General features: G+C 59.9%; 1 protein-coding gene across 1 annotated transcript in view; it reads left to right on the top strand.

The window, feature by feature from the left end:
• Window positions 1-52: 52 nt before the first annotated feature.
• Window positions 53-24663, top strand: part of PTSG_00559 (Mdn1 protein) — a gene marked incomplete at both ends in the record, with an annotated part of 25618 nt that continues 1007 nt past the window's right edge. Inside the window, 20 exons of the mRNA XM_004999048.1 lie at window positions 53-220; window positions 573-709; window positions 870-980; window positions 1261-1370; window positions 1536-1602; window positions 1860-1925; window positions 2091-2229; window positions 2393-2465; window positions 2950-4329; window positions 4567-4926; window positions 5178-5284; window positions 5607-5740; window positions 5939-11136; window positions 11441-11693; window positions 11926-20480; window positions 20692-20793; window positions 20952-21065; window positions 21232-21300; window positions 21487-22580; window positions 22815-24568. Coding sequence (XP_004999105.1) covers window positions 53-220; window positions 573-709; window positions 870-980; window positions 1261-1370; window positions 1536-1602; window positions 1860-1925; window positions 2091-2229; window positions 2393-2465; window positions 2950-4329; window positions 4567-4926; window positions 5178-5284; window positions 5607-5740; window positions 5939-11136; window positions 11441-11693; window positions 11926-20480; window positions 20692-20793; window positions 20952-21065; window positions 21232-21300; window positions 21487-22580; window positions 22815-24568 — 19991 coding nt within the window. The remainder of the gene's footprint in view (window positions 221-572; window positions 710-869; window positions 981-1260; window positions 1371-1535; window positions 1603-1859; window positions 1926-2090; window positions 2230-2392; window positions 2466-2949; window positions 4330-4566; window positions 4927-5177; window positions 5285-5606; window positions 5741-5938; window positions 11137-11440; window positions 11694-11925; window positions 20481-20691; window positions 20794-20951; window positions 21066-21231; window positions 21301-21486; window positions 22581-22814; window positions 24569-24663) is intronic.

Genomic DNA, 24663 nt, shown 5'->3' with positions numbered 1-24663 from the left:
CCAGCCCAGCAGCTTAGCACAGATCACACGGCAGCAAGTAAGTGGCAACAGCATGGCAACAAAGGAAGAGCAAGTGGCTGCTGCCGCCGACCAGCAGCAGAATGAGGACCATGAACATACCTGGGGCCTGCTCGATGTGGCCAAAGCTCTTGAGACCATGCAGGGCGTCTCTCAGATCTGCGATGACCACCTCGCTCCACTCTACACACAGCTTCAAAAGGTGTGCGCGGCGTTTGTATGTGTGTAGTTGTGTGTGTGTGTGTGTGTGTGCGAATGTGAGAATGTGCGAATGTGTGTGTGTGTGTGTGTGTGTGTGTCTGTCTATCTGTCTGTCTGTCTGTTTGTCTGTGTGTGTGTGTGTGTGTGTGCGCGCGCGTCTCGTGTGCATTGCCGTCAGGTGCATTCCTGTGTACACCGCCGTGGATGTACGTGCGTGCATTTTTTCCTCGCAGTCTTGTGCGCTGCAGGATGGCGTGCTTGTGATACGCACGGCATCCCTCTCTCTGCATTCAACACTCACGATCCATTCTGTTCCCTTCCCCCGTTCTTCACCACCTTCATCGATGCTGCAGGTGCATGCTGGCACTGCGGCAGCGGATGACTTCCGTGCAGAAGCGCTCCACAAAGCAGCACAGCTGCTGCTACACCCAGATGCGTTTCGCACTGTCGCGCGGTACTTCAGGCCAGTGCTCCTCGATCTCGTCTGCAGGTGAGGCGCTATGGCCCCGGAACATCTCTTCTTCACGTGATCTCGCTCAGAGTGCAGGCGAATTGATACCTGGCACGATGCGCCCGTGCTTTGTGTTGCTCTTGTTTTGTTTTTTTCGCTGTTTTCCGCTGACGCTCTTTGGTTCGCTGTACGTCTTTAGGTGCACGCGCCGCATTCAGGAAACACAAGGGCAACCAGAATGGCTTGAATCCCACGAGTGCCTCTCCTTCGCACTGGCACACCTCATCCCAACAGCACCGTACCTTCGAAGGTACGTATCCAAACGCAACGGCCGCTGAATGTCTTTGTTTGTATGTATGCCTGCGCTTGTGTGCGTGCGTGTTTGTACGCTTGTGCGCGTGTATGTGGGTGGATGCGAACGCTTCTCTATGCGTACGCTTCTGTATGCGTACTCTTCCGTGTGCGCGTGTGTGTGTGTTTTGCACGATCGCAATGCTCCCCCCCCCCAATGTGTGCCCCTGCTTGCACGCCGTTGGTGCTCACTCATCCTGCATCGTCACTTATTACTGCTTTAATTGCTACCACATCAGCGTGACTGTGGAGTACTTTGCCGCCGTTCAGGCGCCGCCATTTGAGCGCTTGCGCCGCCAGCCCATCAACACTGTCACGGAAGCGCAGCTTGAGGTAACACAGTGCTCGGGTGCGAGCTCACCAGCCATGCACACACAAATGAGGCTAGGCTGTGCATGTGGTGCAACTTTGTTGTTCATCAACATCCAACAACACGTTGCTGAGACAGCGTGTTTGTTCAATCAGCGTTCTCGCCTCACACAGCCTGTGACTGCGCACATTTCTCCATCCACAGACGATGACGTGCGCAACACATCTCCTGCTCCTTCACAACCGCCGCGCACTGGCGGATATGTGGGACTGTACCCCTCTCCTCCCCCTCCTCCAACACACAAACAAGAACCTCGCTGTGTAAGTTTTGTTTGCTTTTGTGTGTTTCCCTGTGCTACGTGCTTGCTATGTGTCTGCCTCGTTTACACCTTGCGTCGTGACATTTTACACCTGCATGTTCGAGTGTGATATCGTCTGCTGCAATGATGATGGACTTGCCTTCCTCATGACAATTCGCTGTGTCTGTGCATGTGTGCTGTCGATGTGCTGTCCCTCCGGGTGCCTCCAGGCATGTCACTGCGATTCTTGGACTCGTGCACCACTTGCCGGGCGCAACCATTCTCGCTCTTGAAAGGTATTGTGCCAGCGCAGACATCCAACGCAGGGATTCACACACATGAATGTGCATGAGCATTACCCGCCTTTCCTCCCGTCTCCACAAGATCAGCAGCAGCTCACAACGATGCACACACATGCCCACACACTCAACACCGCACGTCCACAAACGCACACCATGCAGGCGGCTTGGTGCGCAGGTGCACAGCAGTCACGTTGAGCTGGAGTGGCAGCGGGCAGAGGCAGCAGAGCAGCACACCATCGCCAGCGCCGCGCCGGCCATTCGCCCAGCCGCCTCTGCTAAAACAGAGGATCCCATCAACGTACGCGCTTGTGCTGCGACTCGCGTGCCTGTTGTGTTCTTTGAGTGAGCCATTCAGCTGAGCATCGCGTAACGTGCGTGCGCACTCACGCTTTTGCTTTTCGACTGCTCTTATCCGTCCGTTTCCGCCCTGCTCTGCCGGTCTGTCTTCTTTGTTTCGGCAGGAGCGTATGCAGGCAACAGATGCGGACTTGAGCTCAGATGTCGTCAACATCAGCGGCATCCTCTTCGAAAAGGGTGCGGTGCTTGTTGCTTGTTCGTGCTTGTTGTTGTCGTGACCCATCACCACCCTCCCTTCAGTAAGCACACACACACACACACACACAACCACCTCTTTCTCACTCACGCTGACATACGTACCCACACACACACACACACACACACGTAACCAATTTGGACCGTGATCTTCTTGGTACCGTACAACATAACCGCTAAATATTATCACCCAAGTATCATCGGTCCATAAAATTCACTGAAGACACCCTCCCTTCCGTACGCTTTGTGAGCTGTGATTCTAGCCTGTTTTAATTTCACGTCTCATAAATCTATCTGCCTAATCTTCCTTTGTTGCACACACACACACACACACACACACACACACACACACAACACACACACACACACACACACACACACAACTACCTCTTTCTCACTCACGCTGACATACGTACCCGCACACAAACCACAACCACCAACAATTCGCTTCGTGCCCGTCCTTCAGGTCACCGCTTCGCATCATCACAATCATCGTCATCGGACGAAGAAATCTCTACCGCTGCTGCCGCTACTGCTTCGGACATGTTTGTGCCGACAGCGTCAGCGCTGCGCAACCTGCGCTCCATTGCCGTTGCCCTCACCCTGCACATGCCCGTGCTGCTAACGGGGAGCACGGGCGCAGGCAAGACACTGCTTGTTGAGCACTTGGCGCGGCTAACAGGGCGGGTGGCGGCGGGCTCGCGGCTCATCAAGATCCAGATGGGCGACGACACAGACAGCAAGGTACTCCTCGGCACATATGTGTGCACGGATATCCCGGGGCAGTTCCGCTACCAAGAAGGCATTCTGACGCAGGCGGTGCGGCAGGGCCTGTGGCTGCTGATTGAGGACATTGACCAGGCGCCACTGGACGTCATCTCCACGCTGCTGCCACTCGTGGAGAACAACACCCTCTTTGTGCCCGGCCGTGCCGAGACCATCCCCGCCCGCAGCGGCTTCCAGCTCTTCTGCACATACAGGAACACATCTGGCGGCAGCGCAGCAGGCACCGGCGCCAACTGGGGCATCATCGCCGCGCACATGACGCAGGTGCGCGTGGAGGAGCCGTCGCCAGCGGAACTGCGCACTATCATCCGCACGCGCTTCCCCTCGCTCGTGGGCGTGCTTGATGTCATGCTGTCCACCTACCAGCGGCTGCAGTCGCTCATGGGTGGCTCACGCAGGGCAGGGCGCCGCCGCCGCCAACACCACCTCAGCTTTGCTGATGCTTCCACCAACATTACGACAGGCCCATCATCTGCGTCATCATCACAGGTGCCCGAGCACGCGCTTGGGGCGAATGCTGCGGTGTCGCTGTCGCGTGCCAGCAAGAAGGCCGTGACGCCACGTGACATGATCAAGTGGTGCACGCGCATCAGCCAGCATGACCCGCTCACCCGCGAAGTCGTGTTCCTGGAGGCCGTGGACTGCTTCTGCGCCATGCTGCCGGAGCAGGGCGGGCGCAGCAGCCTCATCTACGCGCTGGGGCAAAGCCTGGACGTGGCCAAGGTGGAGGTTGAGCAGTTTCTCTCGTCGTACCGCCCGGGCATTGCCGAGGTCGAGACCTCGCTCTCCATCGGCCGCTGCAGTATTGACAAATACGATACGCAGAGCACTGGCGCTGCCCTCGTTCCCACGGGACACACGTACTCGTACGCGTTCACCAAGCCTGCGCTGCACCTGATGGAACGCTTGGCGGTGTGCATCAAGCTCAACGAGCCCGTGCTCCTTGTTGGCGAGACGGGTACGGGCAAGACAACGGCTGTGCAGAAGCTGGCCCGCAGCCTCTGCAAGCGCCTCGTCGTCATCAATATGTCTCAACAGAGCGATGTCGTCGACCTGCTGGGTACGAACTTGCTTTTGGTGTGTGCGCGTATTCATGCGTGTGTGAGCATTGCTGTGTGTTTGTGCGTGTATGTATGTGTGTGAGTATTCGTGTGGTGCGTGCAACGCATGCTACCATGGAATTTGTGCGCGTTTGTATGCGCATACGCACAACAGCATGGCCTTCATGTGTGAGTATGTATTCTCAACCCTTTCTTTCCCTTTCCTTCCTCCTCCGCCGCAACCAACACTTGCACAGGTGGGTACAAGCCCGTGGATGTGCGTGTGCTGATTCAGCCGGCACTGGACACGTTCCGCCAGCTCTTCTTCCAGACCTTTTCTCGCAAGCGAAACGCAGAGTTTATGGCACAGCTTGAGCGAAGTTTCGCGCGCAAGAAGTGGCGTGCACTGCTCAAAGGCATGCAATCCGCTATGGTGAACGTGCGCAAGCGCATGGACACTGCGCGTGAGGAAGGCCCCGCCACCGATGATGCGTCTGCACGAAACCTCATGAAGCCAGCGCTCATGTCGCAATGGGAGGAGTTTGATGCTGCTTTGGAACACCTCTGCATCCAAGTTGAACAGGCCGAGAACAGCTTTGCCTTTTCCTTTGTCGAAGGTGCGCACGCATGGTTTTGTGTGGGTGTGTGGGTGTGTGTGTGTGTGTGTGCGTGGCTTTGTGTGTGTGTGTGTGTTGTGTGTGTGTGTTGTGTGTGCGTGGCTTTGTGTGGGTGTGTGTGTGTGCGTGGGTTGTGCGTGCTTGTATCCGCGTGTGCTGCCTGAGCATGAATTGTTGTTCCTCACCATGTGCAACAATTCCTCACCGACTCTTCCTCTCCATCTTCTGATTGTGTGTGCGTGCCGCACCAGGCACGCTGGTCAAGGCCCTGCAGCGCGGCGATTGGCTGCTGCTGGATGAGGTCAACCTCGCCTCGCCAGAAACCCTCGAGTGCTTGAACAGCCTCCTCGAGAACAGCGTATGTAGTGCGAAAAGAGAAGTGTGTGTGTGTGTGTGTGTTTTCTTCCGTTCGGGCGTCTGTGTATGTGTGTGTATGTGTGTGGATATATGTGTGTGTGTGTGCATCCATGTGCGTGTTTCCTCAACAGTTGTGTCGGACTGGGTATGTGTCCGGTTGATTTCTGCGCAGCTTCATGCTCACTGAATCCATGTGCGTCACCCTCCATCCCTCTTTCTCTCCACCTTCGACCCTTCGCCTCGCCCGTGTACGTGTGTGTGTGTGTCTGTGTGTGTCTGTGTGTGTGTCTGTGTGTGTGTCTGTGTGTGTGTGTGTGTTCCAGGCTGGATCCCTTGTGCTGACAGAGCGTGGTGATCTGAAACCCGTGGAGCGCCATCCAGAGTTCCGCCTGTTTGCTTGCATGAACCCGGCAACAGACGTCGGCAAGCGCGATCTCTCCACTGGCCTACGAAACAGGTGCGTCAACTGCACACCAAACATGTGTTTGGACACACACACACACACACACACACACATACATCCGCGCAACCCGCCCACACACACACGCACACACACACACACACACACACACACACACACACACACACACACACACACACACACACACTTGACCTCATAACTCCCCCCGTCCTCATACCAACCACCCCTCCACAGGTTCACGGAGATTTTTGTGGACGAGAGCAATGATGAAGAGGACTTGACGGCAATTGTGGAGGCGTATCTTGCTGCGCTCTCCATTGACGACCAGTCCTTGTTTGCCAAGATTGTGCGCGTGTACCGCAGGGCGTGCGAGCTTGCCAAGACAGACCTCCGTGACGGGTCCAACATGCGACCCCACTTTAGCCTGCGTACGCTGTGCCGCGCCCTGATCCACGCCAGAGCGCTGGCGCCTGTGTACCCGCTGCACCGCGCTGTGTACGAGGGCGTGTGCATGAGTTTCCTGGCGCAGCTGAACCGGCGCTCGTACAACTCGATGAAGCACCTCATTGACTCCACCCTCCTCAAGAGCGACCGCGGAGACAAGCAGGTGAAGCGCTTGGCCATGCAACTGGAGCAGCTTCCCCCGCGCCCAAAGCACGCCAGCCACGTCTCGTACGGGTCGTACTGGCTGCCAACCGGCGACCAGGAGCCAACCCAGCCAGCCAACTACATTGTCACGCCAACCATCGAGCAGCAGCTGCGCGACGTCGTGCGCGTCGTTGCCTCGGGCAAGTTCCCCATCCTGCTGCAGGGCCCAACAAGCAGCGGCAAGACCAGCATGGTCAGCTACCTGGCGCAGCTGACCGGCCACAAGCTCGTGCGCATCAACAACCACGAGCACACCGATATCCAAGAGTACCTGGGCTCGTACATTGCAGACGAGCACGGGAAGCTTGCCTTCCAGCCGGGCGTGCTGGTGCAGGCCGTGCGACAGGGCCACTGGATTGTCCTTGACGAGCTCAACCTGGCGCCCACGGACGTGCTGGAGGCATTGAACCGCCTGCTCGACGACAACCGCGAGCTGTACATCCCGGAAACGCAGGAGACGGTGCGCGCGCACCCAAACTTCATGCTGTTTGCGACGCAGAACCCACCGGGTATGTACGGCGGACGCAAGGCGCTCTCGCGCGCGTTCCGCAACCGCTTTGTTGAGATCCACTTTAGTGAAATCCCGCACAAGGAGCTGGAGGAGATTCTCAGCAAGCGCTCGCACATCCCAAGCAGCCGCGCCAAGCTACTGGTGAAGATCATGCACCAGCTCCAGAAGCGCAGGCAGGCCACAAACCTGTTTGCAGGCAAGGACGGCTTCATCACCCTGCGCGACCTCTTCCGATGGGCAGAGCGCTACCAGCGCACGCGGCCTGACTCTGGCAACGCGCAGCAGCTGGAGAGTGCACGGCGCATGGATGCACCCGCCAACCCGGACCTGAAGCGCGCCAAGCTGTCAACGCCCACCGCTGCGGGCGCCAAGGCAGCCGGTGCTGACGACAAGGTCACACGCGACTTTTACGACGACTTGCAGGTGCTGGCCAACGATGGCTACATGCTGCTGGCAGAGCGCGTACGTCGGGACGACGAGAAGCAAGTCGTGCGCGAGTGCATCGAGGGTGTTCTCAAGCGAACCGTGGACGTGAGCGCTCTGTACGAGTGCACGCACAGCCCACTGTTTGCCCGCGCACAGGCTGCACTGGCTGAGGCGCGCGATGACCCGGCCCACCCGCTGCACATGTTCCGCGACGTGGTGTGGACGCGTGGCATGAAGCGCCTCTTCTGCCTCGTGGAGCGCTGCCTGCAAGTCAACGAGCCTGTGCTGCTGGTGGGCGACACCGGCTGCGGCAAAACGACGGTGTGCCAGATCCTCACCACTCTGCTCGGCCAGCCGCTGCACATCATCAACTGCCATCAGAACACAGAGACATCCGACTTTCTCGGTGGTCTGCGGCCCGCACGCAAGGCCTCTTCCGAGGAAACCCAGTCAGATGCCCAGACCAACGCTGCTCAGGCCTCAGAGCAAGCATCCACAGCCTCCACGCAACAGCCGCAACAGCAGCAGGAGGATAAGGAACAGCAGGAGGAGAAGCAGGAGCAACAGCAGCAACAACAACAACAACAACAACAACAACAACAACAACAACAACAACAACAACAACAACAACAACAACAACAACAACAACAACAACAACAACAACAACAACTACAACGACAACAACAACAGGAGCAACAACAACAACAACTACAACTACAACAACAACAACAACAACAACAACAACAACAACAACAACAACAACAACAACAACAACAACAGGAGCAACAACAGCAGGTGTCCACAGCCACGGACAAAGACGAGGTGATGGTGATGATGAAGAAGAACAAGAAGATGAACAAAGGTGGCAAGCGCAAGGCTGGTGTCGCTGAATCTGATGCGGTAGCCACGGACGAGACAGCACCAGCGACAACCGTGCAGCAAGAAGACAAGCCCAGCACAACCCCCGAACAAGCAGGGGAGGCATCTGCCCAAGCCAGCAGCAAGAAGAAGCGCCGCTCGAGGAAGAAGGGAAAGCGAGCCAAGCAGCAGGAGCAGCACAATGATGCTGACGCTGAGACGAACGAAACAGCAGCGGACCAGCAGAACCCCTCCTCTGCTGCTCCTTCACCTCAGAAGAAGACAAAGAAGCACAAGCAACAACAGCAACAGCAGCAGCCAGAGAAGGTCAAGTTGTTTGAGTGGTGCGATGGCCCGCTGGTGCAGGCCATGAAGGCGGGTCACGGGCTGTTGATCGATGAGATCTCGCTTGCTGACGACTCCGTGCTCGAGCGCCTGAACAGTGTGCTGGAGCCGAGCCGCGAGCTGCTTCTCGCCGAGAAGGGCGGCGTGCACCCCGAACACATCCGCGCGCACAACGAGTTCCACATCATGGCCACCATGAACCCTGGCGGTGACTTTGGAAAGAAGGAGCTGTCACCCGCACTTCGCAACCGCTTCACGGAGATTTGGGTCGCCGCCGTCACGGACGAGCACGATCTGCAAGCAATTGTGTCGCATGCGCTGCGTGCACCGGAGCTGCAGCGGTTTACGCTGCCCATCATCCAGTTCCCCACGTGGCTCAAGCAGCACGAACGGTTTGCCGCCGCCATCTCGCTTCGTGACCACTTGGCGTGGGCGCGCTTTGTGCGTGCGTGCAGCGAAACCATGTCGCCGGCCGCTGCGTTTGTGCACGGCGGCTGCCTCGTGTACATTGACGGGCTTGGCATCTCTGCTGGTGGGTTTGGAAACCCCGTGGGCGCCCGGAAGCGCTGCGTGGAGCAACTCCTCTCGTATCTGTCGCCAGAGGAACGGGAGGCTGTGCGTAGCCAGGGCGTTGACGATGGCACATTCGTTCCAAAGCTCTCCTCACGGCAGACTGCCAACACCGCTGACACTACTGCTGCTGCTGCTGCTGCTGCTGGAGACACTGCTGCGAGTGATCACGATCATGTTGATGACGGTGATGATGGTGATAGTGACAAGACAACTGGTGAAGGTGACACGAACGAAAGTCCTCATGCCGATGACCACGACGCCAGCTCCCTGTCAAGGCAGGGCTGGTTCGGCATGGAGCCGTTCTTCATCAAGTGCGGCTCCAACAAGGTTGAGGAAACCAGCTTCACACTCAACGCACCCACCACCGCACAGAACATGTTCCGCGTGCTGCGCGCCATGCAAGCTGGCAAGGCCATCCTGCTGGAAGGCTCCCCTGGCGTGGGTAAGACGTCGCTTGTGATTGCGCTTGCACGCGCCACGGGACACCACGTCGAGCGCATCAACCTCTCTGAGCAGACGGATGTGTCGGACCTGTTTGGTGCTGATCTTCCCGTAGAGGGAAAGGCGGGCGAGTTTGCGTGGCGCGATGGCCCGCTGCTGCGCGCGCTGCGCCGCGGCGACTGGGTTGTACTTGACGAGCTCAACCTGGCCTCGCAGTCTGTACTGGAGGGCCTCAACGCATGCCTGGATCACCGTGGTGAGGTGTTCATTCCAGAGCTCAACCGCACGTTCAAGTGCGACCCGCAAAACTTCAAGCTGTTTTCCTGCCAGAACCCCGTGCGCCAGGGCGGCGGCCGCAAGGGCCTGCCCCTTTCCTTCCTCAACCGCTTCACGCAGGTGCATGTTGACGTGCTGTCCCCAGAGGACATGCTGTCGATTGTGTCCTCGCGGTTCCCGCGCGTCCCCGAGCCCGTGCTGCAGGCCATGATCACCTTCAACAGCAGCGTGCGCGGGCGGCAGCAGCGCGCCCTGGCCAAGGCCCAGGGCACCGACGTGAACCTGCGTGACGTGTTCCGCTGGTGCGAGGCCATGACAGCTCTGCAGCACGAGGACAGCTACGACCCGCGCCAGTTTGTGCCCGTCATCTACGGTGGACAGCTGCCGGAGAGCGGGATCATGACTGGCCAGGGCGGTGCTGCCGCAGCGGCGTCGAAGAAGTGGCGCGATCACCTCTGTGTTCTCAGCACAGAGCTGCTTGATCCTGTTTTGCTGCCGTCCCCAGAAGGCAACACAGGCCACAAGCAGAAGCGACATGGCGCTGCTGGTGGTGAGGAAACTGCTGCCAACAGCCTGTGGACATCGCCCTCTCCCTCCCGCACGCTGTTCGAGTATCCACGAACGATGATGGTTGACGATGCCTGCGTGGTTGTTGGCCGCGCAAAGCTTCCGCGCCGTCGCCAGGCGCTGATGCTGCCGCCGGGCGCCGTGGCCGCTGACGAACTCATGGACACCTTCGACTTGCTTCCCCAGCAGTACGCGGGCCTGGAAGCGCTTGCCGTTGGCCTGCAGATGGGGTGGATGGTGAATCTCTCCGGCCCAGCCGCCTGCGGCAAGACGCAGATGGTGCGCATGCTCGCCAGCCTGACAGGCAACACGCTGTGCGAGTTTGCCATGAACTCCTCCATCGATACGCTCGAGCTTCTGGGCGGGTTTGAGCAGCTGGACATGGAGCAGCACCGCAACGAGCTCATGCTCTCCGCACGCAACCTGCTGCACGCTGCCTGCGACGCCGTCGTGCAGGTGTACACCACAATTGACGGCAACGCCGACACGCAGCGGCTCGTGCAGGCACTCACGCGTCTGCATTCCTCATGGCGGTGCCTGATTGCCCGCAACGGATTTGTTGGGCAGAAGGCGCGCCAGGCCCATGGCACCAACGTGGATGTGGAGCAAGTTCGCAGCCTCCTCCACGTGGTGCAGCAAGAAGCAGCCACGCTGCGGTCCACGGCTGGGTCCACAAGAGCCGGTGATGGTGTTGTGGACGCGGCGCTTGAGCTGTTGGACGAAAGCATCACCACCGTCATTGAATGCCTCAACCGCGTTCAAGACCTCGTTTCTCATCGCACAGAAGGTGCGTGTGTGTGTGTGTGCACGTGTGTGTGTGTGCACGTGTGTGTGTGTGTGTGCACGTGTGTGTGTGTGTACGTTTGTATGTGCGTGTGTATGTGTGTGTTTGTGTCAACCTTGACATTTGCCTGCATGCACGATCTGCCGTCGGCATTTGCTTGCGCATGTACATGTGCATGTATGTGATATGTTCTCTGCGTCTTCGTGGCTTTGCTGTGACATTTCCTCTCGCGCAACCCCCATTGATTCATCCCAATTGTATCCCAACACATATCCCCTCCCCCTCCCTTTCTTCCCTTGCTGCATAGGCATGTTCACGTGGCGCAACGGCTTGCTGGTGGAGGCATTGATGAAAGGGCACTGGCTGCTGATTGATAACGTCAACTTTTGCTCGCCGTCCGTGCTCGATCGCCTGAACGGTTTGCTGGAGCCCAAGGGCGTGCTCATTGTCAGCGAGCGCGGCGTGATTGATGGCCAGATCCCCGTCATCAAGCCGCATCCAAATTTCAGGCTCATTCTCACCATGGACCCGCGCCACGGCCAGCTTTCTCCCGCCATGAGGTTTGTTCGCATGCAAGTTTGTCAGCCTTCACCAGTGCACCAAATGCACACACACGCGCACGCGCACACACGCACTGCACGCACGCACACACACACACACGCACACACGCGTACACACACACGCACACATACACAAGCCAAGCCCTTCACACGCTCTGCCACTGATGTTCACCCGTATTCTGGCTTACCTCCCTCCCCCATTGCATCGCGTTGTTGAATTGGTGCTTGTCAGGAACCGAGGCATTCAGGTGTGCTGTCACTTGGACTTGGCCACGAGCGATGACTACGTGAAGCTGGCGCGCTCTGCGGGCTTGCACCACGAGCAAGGCATCCGCCGTCTGTCTGCTTTTGCACAGCACATTGGTGGCAAAGGGCACTACAAGACCTACGCAGTCACCCACTACGTGCACGCCGCCACCGTTGCTGCTGCCTTGCTGCGCCACGGTGCCACGCTGCACGAGAGCTTACAGCTTGCCATTGCACAGACATATGACGACGTGAGTCCATCCACGGTTGCCCTGTTTGCTGGCGGCGATCTCGCCAAACCCGCCTCAGCAGATGCAACAAAAACAGCAGCGACGGAAGCCTCGTCCCCCTTTGCATCCCCCGATTACACCCTGATCAGCGCCACCGTACGCGATGCCGCGCTGTTCCAGTGCATGCGCGTCGTTGCCACGTTCTTCCAGCAGCCGGCCACCAGGCGCTGGCTTGCAACCGCTGCCGCTGGCAGTGGTGCAGGAAGTCAGCATGCGCAATCACACGTGGCCGAGTACTCGTGGTTGAATGCGTCCGCCATGCGCAAGTCAACCACGTCTGCGAAGCGCCTGTCCTCGCTGGCATCGTTGCTCACGGCAACAGCAGACCCAGCGCTGGTTGCCGCGCTCAACGCGTTCGCGGCGTGGATTGGGCACGCCGATGTGCAAGCTCTGGAGACGGCCCTGGCACAATTTCCATTCTCCAGCAACGCCAAGGAGCACGTCATTCTCCCTGCCCTCGTTGCTCTTCGGCAAGAGCTGCAGAAAGCAAATGCGGTCAGCGCCGAGGTGAACACGCCGCTGCAGCAGTTCACGACAGACGGTGGCCTGGTGGATGTGCGGCCAGCTTGGCTGTCATACCTGCAACATGTACTGTCGCAGGCGGATGCAAAAGGCATTCAGACAACGCTGGCCCGCTCCGCGTTCGCTGCGGCTGTGCAATCGTCGCTGTCTGCGCTGCAAGCGAACCAGCGCATCTTCCTGCAAATGTCCAACGGTATTGCCTTGCGAGACCTGCGTCTGGCCCAGCTGCCTTGGCTGCTGCAGTGCCGCTTGTACGCCAGCAAGAACCTCAACCGCAGCCGCCTCAGCCACGCATGTGTGCCCTACCTGCAGCAGCTGCTGGACACCGTCGACACTCGCTTCCACGAGGTGCTCTGCGCCCTCATGGCCGACACTCCCAAGGACCACGAAGGCCAGGTCGCCGACAGCACACACACTGATGTCGCTGCCTCAAACACTGCTGACGCCAAGAGCATCAGCACGGCTGAATTGACTTGGGCCGTGATGCAAGCTGTGCTGCTGCGTGCGCGCTTGTTTGCGGCGGTCACCCAGGCAGGCGACGTGGACATTGCATGCGACACCAGTGCAGACGAGGAGGAGTCCAATGTGCAGGTGAAGCAGGAGGTGGGTGCTGAGGATGGGGATGACCTCCTGTTCCTGAGATGCTCTCGCCGGGAGGTCGTGGCGTCCACATGGGCCGATCTGCACCACAGCCTGCGTGATGCCAGTGCTCTCGTCTGCCTCGACACCTCTCCTGCATCGGAAGCCCTAAACGCGAGCGCGTATGCTTCCCTTGCAGAGAAGATGCACGCAAGCCTTGGGCTCAGCACCGAGGTGGACGGCGACAGCATGTTTGCGACCCTGTTCTTGTCCCAGCCATTCCACAGCAAACGCTGCTTTGACACGCACGCAGCCCTGCAGCAGGCTGCGCGCTTGAGCAGTGCGGTTGATACGGTCGCTGCACGCACGACAGACCACACCTTTGCGCTCCACAGCTTGCTGGACACGGACGCCGCGTTTGCCATCACGGCAAAAGAGCGCAAGATGCTCATTGATGCGCTGGCGACGCTGCCCAGCGTGGACCGGCAGGATCCCGCCATCTACCGCACACTCGACAGCCACTTCCGGCAGGCACTCACGCAAGACGCCTCGGCAAATGACGATGCCGGTGCTGATGATGCCAGTGCACGCGGTGCTGCACTGGGCCACGCAGGCGCGCGTGCGGATGCCACGTCGGCCTCGGTGCTCTCCGCACTTGAGGAAGTGCCCGGTGCGATCCAGGCGATCGCAGACAAGGCGCAGCCGCCAGCGACGACCGTTTACCGCCGCTGCTTCGATGCGCAGCTGTGGCCTGTCGGCGACTTGATTCACGCACACGACACCCACCGCGCGCTCGCCGACCTTGCAACAGCGCTTCAGGCAAACCCAGCCCTCGTTGGGGCACTGACAAACGCCGCAAGCAGCGAGGAAGCAACAACAAGCAGTGATGGCAGCAGTGGCAACCCTGAGGTCATTACTGCCATGTACCACCTTGCTGCGCGGCTGGAAGAGCAACGCGGGCCATCGCACAGCATCAGTCTCGCAGCCAAAACCCAGCAGCTTCTGTGGCTGCTTGGCACCGTCGCTTCCCAGCATGCCAGAGGGAGCGAGAACAGTGCCCATCCTGGTACCAGCACCAATGCCAACGGCGATGCCAAGGGTGACGGTGACGATGGAAAGCAAGAGCGGCTGCGCGGCTTGCTGCGTGGATCCCTGCTGTTCACGCTTGGCGAGGCCCTTCACGCCCTGTGCCACAACACGGCCCAGCACATGCCTGGACCCGACGCACCGCCCCCGCCGTTTGCGCTCGCCGTGCCTGTGCCGGAAGAGGAGGCCGATGCTGCGGCCATGGAGGAAGCCAGTGTTGACGGCACGGCTGTCCGCGGGCCCCGCAGCGTGCATGTGCCCAGGAAGAGGAAGGAGATGGATGAAGCGCAGGCTGGCGCAGAGCAACAGCAGGAGTGGGTTGAGGCGCGCGGCGCCGCGCTCCTGATGCGTGCCGGTGTCACTGCCCACATGATGTGGCTGAAAAACATGGGCGCCGTTCCCCTGGACGGCACCGAGGACAAGCTGTGGCAGCTGCAGGAGCTGAAGCGATTCCTCACCACCACGCACGTGCCCCCATCCAGCACAGCGGGGCGTCGCGCAGATGCGCAGCTGTGCGAGGGATACCGGTTCTTGCTGTGGGAGGCCACGCAGGGCGCGGGCGTGGATCTGCACCAGCTCACCCCAATCGCAGATGACCTCAGTGCTTCTCTCAGCCAGCCACTGGCCTCTGCCTCAAAAAGCGATTGCGCAACAGCAGACTCAGCAGCAGCAGCAGCAGCAGCAGCAGCAGCAGCAGCAGCTGTGCATGCGTCCGTGCAGACCGCACGCATGTGGGTGCAGCTGGGGTGCCTCGTCCTGGCGCTGGCCAAACCGCGCTCTTCCGTGGATAAGGTGACCAAGCAGGTGCTGCGCCTCGCCGACCTGAGCTGGATGCACCAGTTCCTGCAGGCGCGCCTCGCCACAGAGTCGGACTTTGGGCGTGCGTTCACGGACGGCGCTGACGCGTCTGTCTTTGCCGCGTGCCAGGAGGCTTCTGACTGGACACGACGGGTTCTCGCGTCCGCGCGTGAGTGCCTGAAGCAGGTGGTGTACCGGCCCGCACAGCAGCCATTTGCCAACCTGTTTGACGAGCTCACGGCACTGTACGAGGCGAGCGAGCACGGCGGCAAGCTGCTTGCGCTCTGCACCAAGCTGGCCCAGCTGGCTACATCGCCGGCAGCTTTCAAGAAGCGCGGCGCGTCCGCCTCCGCATCGGTGCAGGCCGTGCAGGAGGTGGAGCACTGGCGGGTGATGCTGTCGCAGCTGGCACGCCGCCTGCGCGTGGAGTACAGCGGCTTCCCAGATGTGGTACAGCCCGTGTGCTGTGCACTGTACATGGTGCTGCATGGCCTGACTGCGCTGCGCCACGACGTGGTGTGTGCCCGCGCTGCTGCTGCCGGGGAAATTGCGCCCGTGCATCGCGTGACAGGCGTCTTGCACGACTTGACGCGCCTCCCCTCCCACCCACGCGTCGCAGAGACGCTGTACTCGCTGCTTGACGTGGCCAGCATGTCGCGCCTCGTGCCTGCCACCCGTCCACAGCCCCGCGCGCGCATGGAGCGCACCTTGCTGCGGGCGGCGCTTGTGCTGCACCGCAACGCACTGGCCACCGCGTGGGGCACGGCCGCGCGCAGCGTTCACCCGCTCACATCGGACACGCTGGCGCTGGCGGCCCCAAGCAGCTCGATGGACGGCTTCCTGCGCGTGCTCAACGTGGTGTGTACGCGGTGGACTGCGGCGATGAAGCGGCGACAGGAGGAGCAGGCAGAGAAGGAGCAGCTGTTCAAGTACCGCGCAAAGACGCACGAGATTCTGTCGAGCGAAGAGCAGGCGGAGCGCGAGCTGCAGCGCATGTTCCCCACATACTTCAAGGAGTATGCAGACCTCGACGACGTCGCCTTGGACGCGCTGGACGGCCGCGAGGCGAGCCTGCGCGACACGGGCGTTGACGCTGACGCTGAAGGTGAGGATGGCGACGGTGATGGGGACGGCGAGAACAAAGACGCCGTGGCTGCCGTTGCAAAGGACTCTCTTGCCGTTGTGGACGTGGAGCTGATGCGAGAGGCGGTGCACGCGCACAAGCAGGCCTTCCACCTTGGCCACCTGTACGACATCACCGTGGATATGAGCACGTCCCTGCTCAAGTCGCAGCGGCTCAAGTCTGACAAGACCATGAAGCAGGAGCTGGCTGCGCGGCGGGCAGAGCGGGTCCGCGCCCTTGACGTGGACGCAAGCGACCAGCTCGAAATGCTGCAGACCCAGCACGCCATTGCCGTCGCTGTCTCTGCTCACAACGAGCACGTTGCCGGCGATGCGGATGCTGTGCTGTGGCCGCTGCACACGATCCAAGTGGCGCACAAGCTGTCTCGATTCGGCACGGGCACAGGCGCCGGGGACGAGGCCAGCGTGGACCCGCTCGGCGACAGCGTTCGCGGTACCCACAGCATGCCGGACACGTACGACTTTTATCGCCACCCGCACCCGAGCGAGGCGCGCATGGTGCGCCCCGTGCTGGCGCAGTTCCTGGCGCGGCTGCAGGCGCTGCTTGAGGAGTGGCCGGAGCATGCCGTGCTGCTGCAGCTGCAAGCACTCTCCCTGCGCATCCTGGAGTTCTCCCTCTCCGTGCCCTTGCCGAAAGTACTGACGGGGCTTGACCTGATTCTGCGGCGCGCCGTTGACTGGGAGCAGGTGGCCAGCAAGCAGGTTTCGCTGCGTGCCGAGCTGGACGAGATCTCTGCGCTGGTAATTCGCTGGCGCAAGCTCGAGCTGCGGTACTGGCCGCGCCTGCTTCCGGGCATCTGGCAGGAGTTTGCCGACATTGCCGCCTCCCGCTGGTTTGGCCTGTATGGCACCCTGTCCAGCTTGCCAGCAGGCCTCATGGCATGCGTGCGCGCCCACCACCGCGTGCGTGCCGGCGAGGACATCAACACACTGGTTCGCGGCGCCAACACTGAGTCAGATGACAGCAAGCACAGCAGCGGCGGCGGCGGCGGCTCTGAAGGCGACAGCGGCGCTGCCACGTTTGCTTCGACGGCTGCCCGCACGGTGGGTGCTGTTCGAGAGGAGTGCGCGGAGCACGTGGCGAGCGTGCGCCAGACGCTCCATGCCTTCATGTCCGACAGCTGTACCCTGGGCGAGTACATGCAGCGGCTTGATCTGCTGTGGGCATTTGCCGGACAGCTGCAGGCGGCGCGCGTGTCTGCGGAGGAAGAGTATGGCGTGACGTATGAGGCCGCATGTGCGCACGGCAGCGCCTCTGCGGGGCCGTACGCCGCCATCATGGAGGCCAAGCGCAAGCGCGAGAAGGCGGAGAAGAAGAACAAGACGCAGGAGGAGAAGCGGTACTACACGGACGAGGACGAGGCGAGGCGGCTCGGGCAGGTCGACCTGACGGAGGAGCAGGCGACGGCCGCCAGCGAGGCAGCTGCTGTGCTGTCCAACACCGTCAAGCACGTGGGCGTGCTGTATGTCGAGTTTATCGGCGCGCTGCACAGCGTCCTCTTCAACTTGAGCCAGTACTTTGCGCAGTTTGTGCCCTCTGTGGAGGAAGCCATTCGCACGCGGCGCATTGAGCTGGAGAAGGAAGTGCGCAACTTCATCAAGCTGATCCGCTGGAAGGACACCAACTACGCGGCCATGAAGGACACGGCCGCCAAGACGCATCGCGCGCTGCACAAGTTCATCCGCGCCTACAAGGAGGCTCTGATGGAGCCTGTGGGGCCTGTTCTCGGCGGCATCAAGACCGGCCTTGAGTTTCTGGAGTCGTCATATGCCATGACGACGCTTGCCGAGGCCAGCAGCCGCATGTGCACTGCAACGCGGGCTGCCATTACGGAACACGCCCAGCGCATTCGCGCATCCTCTGCCGCACCGGCGATGGGTACGTCGCCAGACGCTTCTTCTGCTGCTGCTGCTGATGATGATGATGATGCCTCCTCCAATGCCACAGCACTGGTGGCACGCCCTGCGTGGCCGAGCAACGCGGCACACGCGCCTCCATCCGATGTGCAAGGCGTGCTGGAGATGGAGCAGCCAGCGCTGAGGGCGGCGCAGTTGGCGCTGAAGCGGCTACTGGGACCAGGCCGGCTGCAAGCGGTGGCCGCGGTGGACCGGCTGTGCAAGACGGTGATCGGCCGCGTGCAATCGCTGCAGGAGTGGGACCGCAACACTGTGAAGGAGCAGATGGAGGCGCTGCGCAAGAAGCACGAGAAGGAGGCCGAGGTTGAGAAGAAGAAGCGGCGGCGCATCCAGGTTGGCAAGTACGGTGGCGACAAGGAGGAGGAGGAGCAGGAGAAGGAGATCCAGGAGCAGTTTGAGCTGGACAAGAAGACAAAGGCCCGCATGCGCAAGCTGGGCAAGACCATGAAGCAGAGCGCGCTCTCAGATCTGCTGGGCACGCTAGGCAAGACGGGGCTTGCCGCCGGTGTGGGCAACGTGCGTGGTGCACAGGCACTTGCGTCGTGGCTGGAGACGAATCCGCTCGGCCGCACCAAGGCCAACTGGACGGACGTGCAGGAGCTGGAGGCAGAACACGGCCCGCTGGTTACATCTGTGCAGCGCTGTGGCGAGTACTTCTACCGCACGCTTGCCCGCCTCGAGGCCATGCACACGGCCTCGGACAAACCACACAAGGACATTGAGCTGTCGATGGTGCCAAAGTGCCGCGGGTTTGCGCTGGACCTGTTCCGCTTCTTGCTGGTGCAGCGTCGCACGGTGAGCGAGATGCTTGGCTCGCTCAACGCGCTCGACTGCGCAGCTCGACAGATGGCGTCCTGCGCGGGCGCTTCGCCTGACCAGCTGCACCAGGACACGCAGCAACAACAAGAATCCCAAGCGGTTCCTTCATCGGCTTCTTCATCGTTGTCATCATCATCATCGTCGACATCATCGTCCGTTGCTTCATCCAAGCAGCCGGAGGAGGCCCGTCGGGTGCTGGGAACGCCAAAGGACGCGCGAGACATGCTGCTCGTGGCGCAGACGGCGTGGATGTCCCTCCGCGACTTCGCTGCCCGCGTTCGCATGCTTGTGGATGCCGAGGCGCTGAGCTTGGACGCAAGCGTGCTGGCAGGCCTGGAGAAGGACGTTTCTGCCATGCACGAGCGTCTGCAGCAGGCCTTTGAACACGTGAATGCACACACGCTGGTAAACCGCCGGCTTCACGTAGCGCGTGATGTTGGTGACGACAGCGCCAAGGACATGGAGGAGCAGCAGGACACCGCGGATGAGATGACAGACGACGTGAAACAGGGCGCCGCTGACATCAGTGCCGGCCTCATTGACTTTGGCCTGGTGACGCTGTGTGCATCGCAGTGCCTGGCAGCGTCGCATCGATCCCTGACTGTTCTGGCTGAGCTGCCTGATTCCCCAATGCTGCGCGACGTTGTGCAAGACACGAGTGCCCTTGTGCAGGACTCTGTTGACTCACTGGAAAAGCAGCTGGCTACAGCCCTACTCAGGAAGCCCTCTGCAGCCGCCAGCGCCGCCGTGCCCACAGATGCGGCGACAGAGGAGGCATCGGCCACGGCAGTGCTCGAATTTGTCAAGGCGATGCTGCTGAGCATCCAGCGCTCCGTGAAGCGTGCTGCGGCAGAGAAGAGCGCATTCCAAGAGCAGGCTTCTTCTTCTTCTTCTTCCTCCTCCTCCTCCTCCTCCTCGTCTTCCACTGCTGCGCCATCAAGCAAGGGCAAGCAGGAGACGGAAACGAAGAATGATGAAGATGATGAAGATGATGACGAGGACGATGTTGAGCTGCAGCCGCGCCACTTTGTGCTCCTTGAGCGGGAGATTCGCGGCCTGTTTGACGGCTTGCGCACGAATCGCATTCTGTCCCGCTATGTGCGTGTGGCGGAGGTGCTTTCGCAGCAGCAGCGACTGTATGGCGAAACGGCGGTGGCTGCGGCGTCGCGTTGGCTCCAGTATTACCAGCCGCTCATTGCGCAGTTCAAGCTCATTGCGGAGGCGGTTGTTGCCGAGTACCTCGCCCTGCACAAGGCTACGAGCAAGCTGTGCTATGTGCTGTCTGGCATCTTTAAGGACCTCTTCACACGCGGCTACTGCGTGCCACCGGAGCTGGAGGACGACGAAGGCGAAGGCGGACACGAGGGCATGGAGCTCGAAGGCACAGGTGTGTCCCCTCTAGCGTTCGCTTTGTCTACATTGTGTTGTGTTGTGGTGTTGTTGTTTGTGTGTGTTGTGGTGTTGTTGCGTGTGTATGTGTTGTGTATGTGTGTGTGTGGTGTCTGCAACGCTTTCAAGTTGAATCGTAGTGAGCGTTTGGAGTGTGGCAGTGCTCACCAATCCTCTATATTGTTGTGTGCCTTGGATGTTGAATGCAGGCATGGGCGAAGGCTCCGGCAAGAAGGATGTCAGCAACGAAATTGAGAACGAAGAGCAAGTCCAAGGTCTCCAGAGCGATGAGCCTGAGCAGCCACCAGAAGGTTCGAAGAATGTGTTGCGTAGGTGTGTGTGTGTGTGCATGTAGGTGGGCGCATATTTGAGCTCTTGTTTCGTTGGCGTTGCTGCGTCGTCGTTCCCTTGCGTCGTGTCTGTTCCCAACCTAACGCACGAGTTTGATCATGTCATGCACGATTCACAGAGGGCGTTGACGAAGAAGAGGATGGTCTGGAGATGGAGAACGACTTTGAGGCAGAGATGTACGATCGCGACCAACAGGACAACGAAGACAGCGACGATGAAGTCGACGACGACGGTGTGTGTGTGTGTGTGTGTGTGTGTGTGTGTGTGTGTGTGTGTGTTGCGTGTATTTGTGTGTGCGTGTGAAGATGCTTGTGTACGTGTGCTCTTATCAGACTCATTGTCCGTCGCTTGCTCATCCGTTTGCTTGTGTTCGGTGGCAATCTACTCCATCCATGCAGACATTGAGCAACAGATGGGCGACCTTGAGGGCGCCGATGCCGAGACGCTCGATCACGGCATGTGGGCAGGTGCGTACAGCTGCTCTCACAGCACAATGGAACAGCGAAAAGGGGGGGGGGGCAGTTGATTGTAGCCGGTGTTTGAAATTGTATTGCTTTCCTGCCATCATGTTGCTCGTAAGGCTGGTGCACGCAGATTGATGTCCCTGATACCGCATAATGTGTTGCGCGAATTCCATGTGCATGCACATGCAGGTGAGGATGAGGACGAGAAGGACGAGCCGAACGACGGGCACGAACAAGGCGGCGAGGAGCTTGGGGAGACAGAGCTTGGTGCCAAGCAGGACAACGACCCAAGCGGTGCCGATGACAAGAAAGATAAGAAGGACAAGAAGGAACAGTCCGAGGAAGGTGAATCTGGGGAGAACCAGGAAGAGCGCGGGGATGAGATCAACGACGAGTATGTTGGAGATCAGGAGGAAGACGTGGAGGATGCGGCAGAGCAAGACCGCGCCAAGAAGGAGCAGGAGGAAGAGCAAAAGCAAGGCGACGGCGAAGGCGAAGACGAGGAAGACGGCGGTGAGGAGGACAAGGACATGGACCTTGACCTTCCAGACGACCTGAACCTCGACAATGGCAAAGACAACCAGGGCATGGACGAGGGAAGTGACGACGACGATGATGATGCGGGCGAAGACGCTGAAGGCAAGAAGCCCGAGAAAGACGACGAGGATGGACAGAAGGGCGGCGAGGAGGAAGACGACGGTATCGATGACCAAAACAGGGAGGAACAGGAGCGTGCCGACCCCTTGCAGCAGGAGGACGAGACTACAGTTCCCGATGCCAAGGAGGAAGAAGGCGAGGATGAGGGTGAGGGTGAAGGTGATGGAGAAGAAGGAGAAGAAGGAGAAGGAGAAGACAAGAAGCAAGATGGAGAAGAAGGTGAAGATGCGGCTGAGAAGGAGGAGGAGAAGGGAGAGGAGGAACAGCAAGAAAAGGACGCGGCAGACAAGCAACAAGATGAAGCGCAAGCTGATGAAGAGGAAGAGAACAATGAAGGTGGCGAAGAAGATCAGGAAGGCGAGCAGCAAGCACCTGATGCAGGGTTTGATGCCGCCAAGGAAGAAGATGAGGAAATGAACATGCAAATGGACGAGGACACCGACGAAGAGCAGGAGGACGGTGGTGGTGAAGATGGTGATGGTGAGGATGCTCCACCCCCACCCCCTGCTGAAGACGAGAACGATGAGCAGCAGCAACAACAACAGCAGCAGCAGCAGCAGCAAGACAAAGAAACCCCGGACGCCTTTGAGGACAGCGCGCTGAACCAAGTCTCCGCAACTGTCACGGTGTGTCATCTGCCAAACTTGCATTCGTTTAAGAGCGTGCAGTTTTCACACACCCACGTGCACACTGACTGAAAAGCTCACATGCACATCCACATGCACACTCACTCAAACACTCACTCACTCCCAACCACCACTCACTCACTCCCAACCACCACTCACTCACTTCCAAACGCAACTCGCTGAAACATTCCTTCTCACACTAAACGCATACTCTCAACTCGCTCGTGCGCGCAGGAGGATACGGGTATGATGGGGCTGGAAACGGTGGAGCAAGAAGCGGAGAGTGCGGAGACGGAGACTGCCGGTGGCCGCCACAGCCAGGGGTCCCAGCGGCGCAACCCCGAGCAGCATCAGACGCAGCGCACGCAGCAGCAGGAGGAGGGCGAGAGTGGCCAAGACCGCAAGGAGGAGCAGTTTGAACGGCTGCAGGACACCAACCCGTACCGCAGCCTGGGTGACGTGCTCAAGTCGTGGCAGGACCGCCTGAACCTGCAGGAAGCGAGTGAGCAGCAAGACGAGGAAGATGCTGACGTGAACGCGGAGGAGCAAGACCGCGAGGGCGAGCACAACGAGGAAGAGGCCAGCGCAGACGCATTCCAGTTTGTGCGGGACAACGAGGCCTCTGACGCGCAGGTGCTAAGCTCTGCCACTGAAGAGCAGCAGAAGCAGCAAGAAGAGACGGTTGCGCAGGACGACGTGCAGCAGGAGGCCGAGGACGTGATGGCGATGGACATGGCAGAGGATGAGCCACTGCCCAAGCCGGACACGGCCCAGCAGCAGCAGCAGCAGCAGCAGCAGCAACAAGAGCAAGCTGAGGATGAGGAGACCCCTGACAAAGAGGAGGAGGGGCAGAGCGCCGAAGACAAAGAGGATGACAGCGGAGAGCACGCTGACACCAGTGCCATGGACGGTGATGGTGAGGACAAGTTGAAAGAGGAAGAGGAAGCGGACGCCACTCAGGACGGCGAGGAAGGCGGCGCCGGGGATGGCAGCGCTGACGGTGCAAAGGAGGATGAGGAGGCGGACGAAGATGCGCAGGACGACGACAAGGCCCGCGGTGACGATGAGCAGGAGGAGGATGAGGAAGAAGAAGAAGAAATGACGCCAGAGGAACGAGCTGAGCTGCGGCAGAAGCTTGAGGACGCGCTGGATGGGCTGCGGGCGGACGAGAGCGAGCACGGCGAGACGGAGGCGGCGATTGCGAAGAGCTTTGAGCTTTGGCAGGAGCTTGAGCACCTCACATCGTCGCTGTCCCACTCGCTGTGCGAGCAGCTGCGCCTTGTGCTTGAAGCGTCGCAGGCGTCGAAGATGAAGGGCGACTACCGCACAGGCAAGCGGCTGAACATGCGCAAGATCATCCCGTACATTGCGTCGCAGTTCCGCAAGGACAAGATTTGGCTGCGGCGGACCAAGCCGTCCAAGCGTGAGTACCAGATTGTGCTTGCGATTGACGACTCCCGCAGCATGTCGCTGTACCACTCCAAGCAGATGGCGCTTGAGTCGCTGTGCCTCATCTCGCAGGCGCTGAACAAGCTTGAAGCTGGCGAGCTGAGCGTGTTCAAGTTTGGGCAGCAGGTGGATGTGGTGCACAAGGCGGGCGACCCCTTCACGGCGGCGAGCGGTGCGGAGTGCCTGCGCCGGTTTTCGTTTGATGAGGAGCGCACGCGCATTGGCGAGCTGCTGAAGCACGCGTCTGCGGTGCTGGGCGACATGGCGGAGAAGCGGATGCGCAGTCCGAATCTGAAGGTGTCGCAGCTCCTGTTTGTGGTGTCGGACACGGACAACCTGTACCAGGAAGGGGAGGCGTTTGTGGAGCGCGCTGTTCAGCAGCTGCGAGAACAGAACGTGTTTTTGGTGTTTGTGATTATTGATTCGCCGAGCAAGAAGCGCAGCATCCTGAACCAGACCTCGGTCAACTTTGTCGGCAACAAAGTGCTCAAGGTCGATTACATGGACCGCTTCGCAGACAAGAACTACATTGTGCTCAGGTGTGTTTATGTGTGTGTGGTGGGGGGGGATGTCATGTGTGTGTGTGTGTGTGTGTGTGTGTGTGTGTGTGTGTGTGTGTGGTGTGGTGGTGGTG

The sequence above is a fragment of the Salpingoeca rosetta genome, assembly GCF_000188695.1.
Source record: "Salpingoeca rosetta unplaced genomic scaffold supercont1.1, whole genome shotgun sequence".
Classification (NCBI taxonomy): Eukaryota; class Choanoflagellata; order Craspedida; family Salpingoecidae; genus Salpingoeca; species Salpingoeca rosetta.
The sequence above is the reverse complement of the archived record's forward strand: the minus strand, read 5'-3'. Positions and strand labels throughout refer to the sequence as shown.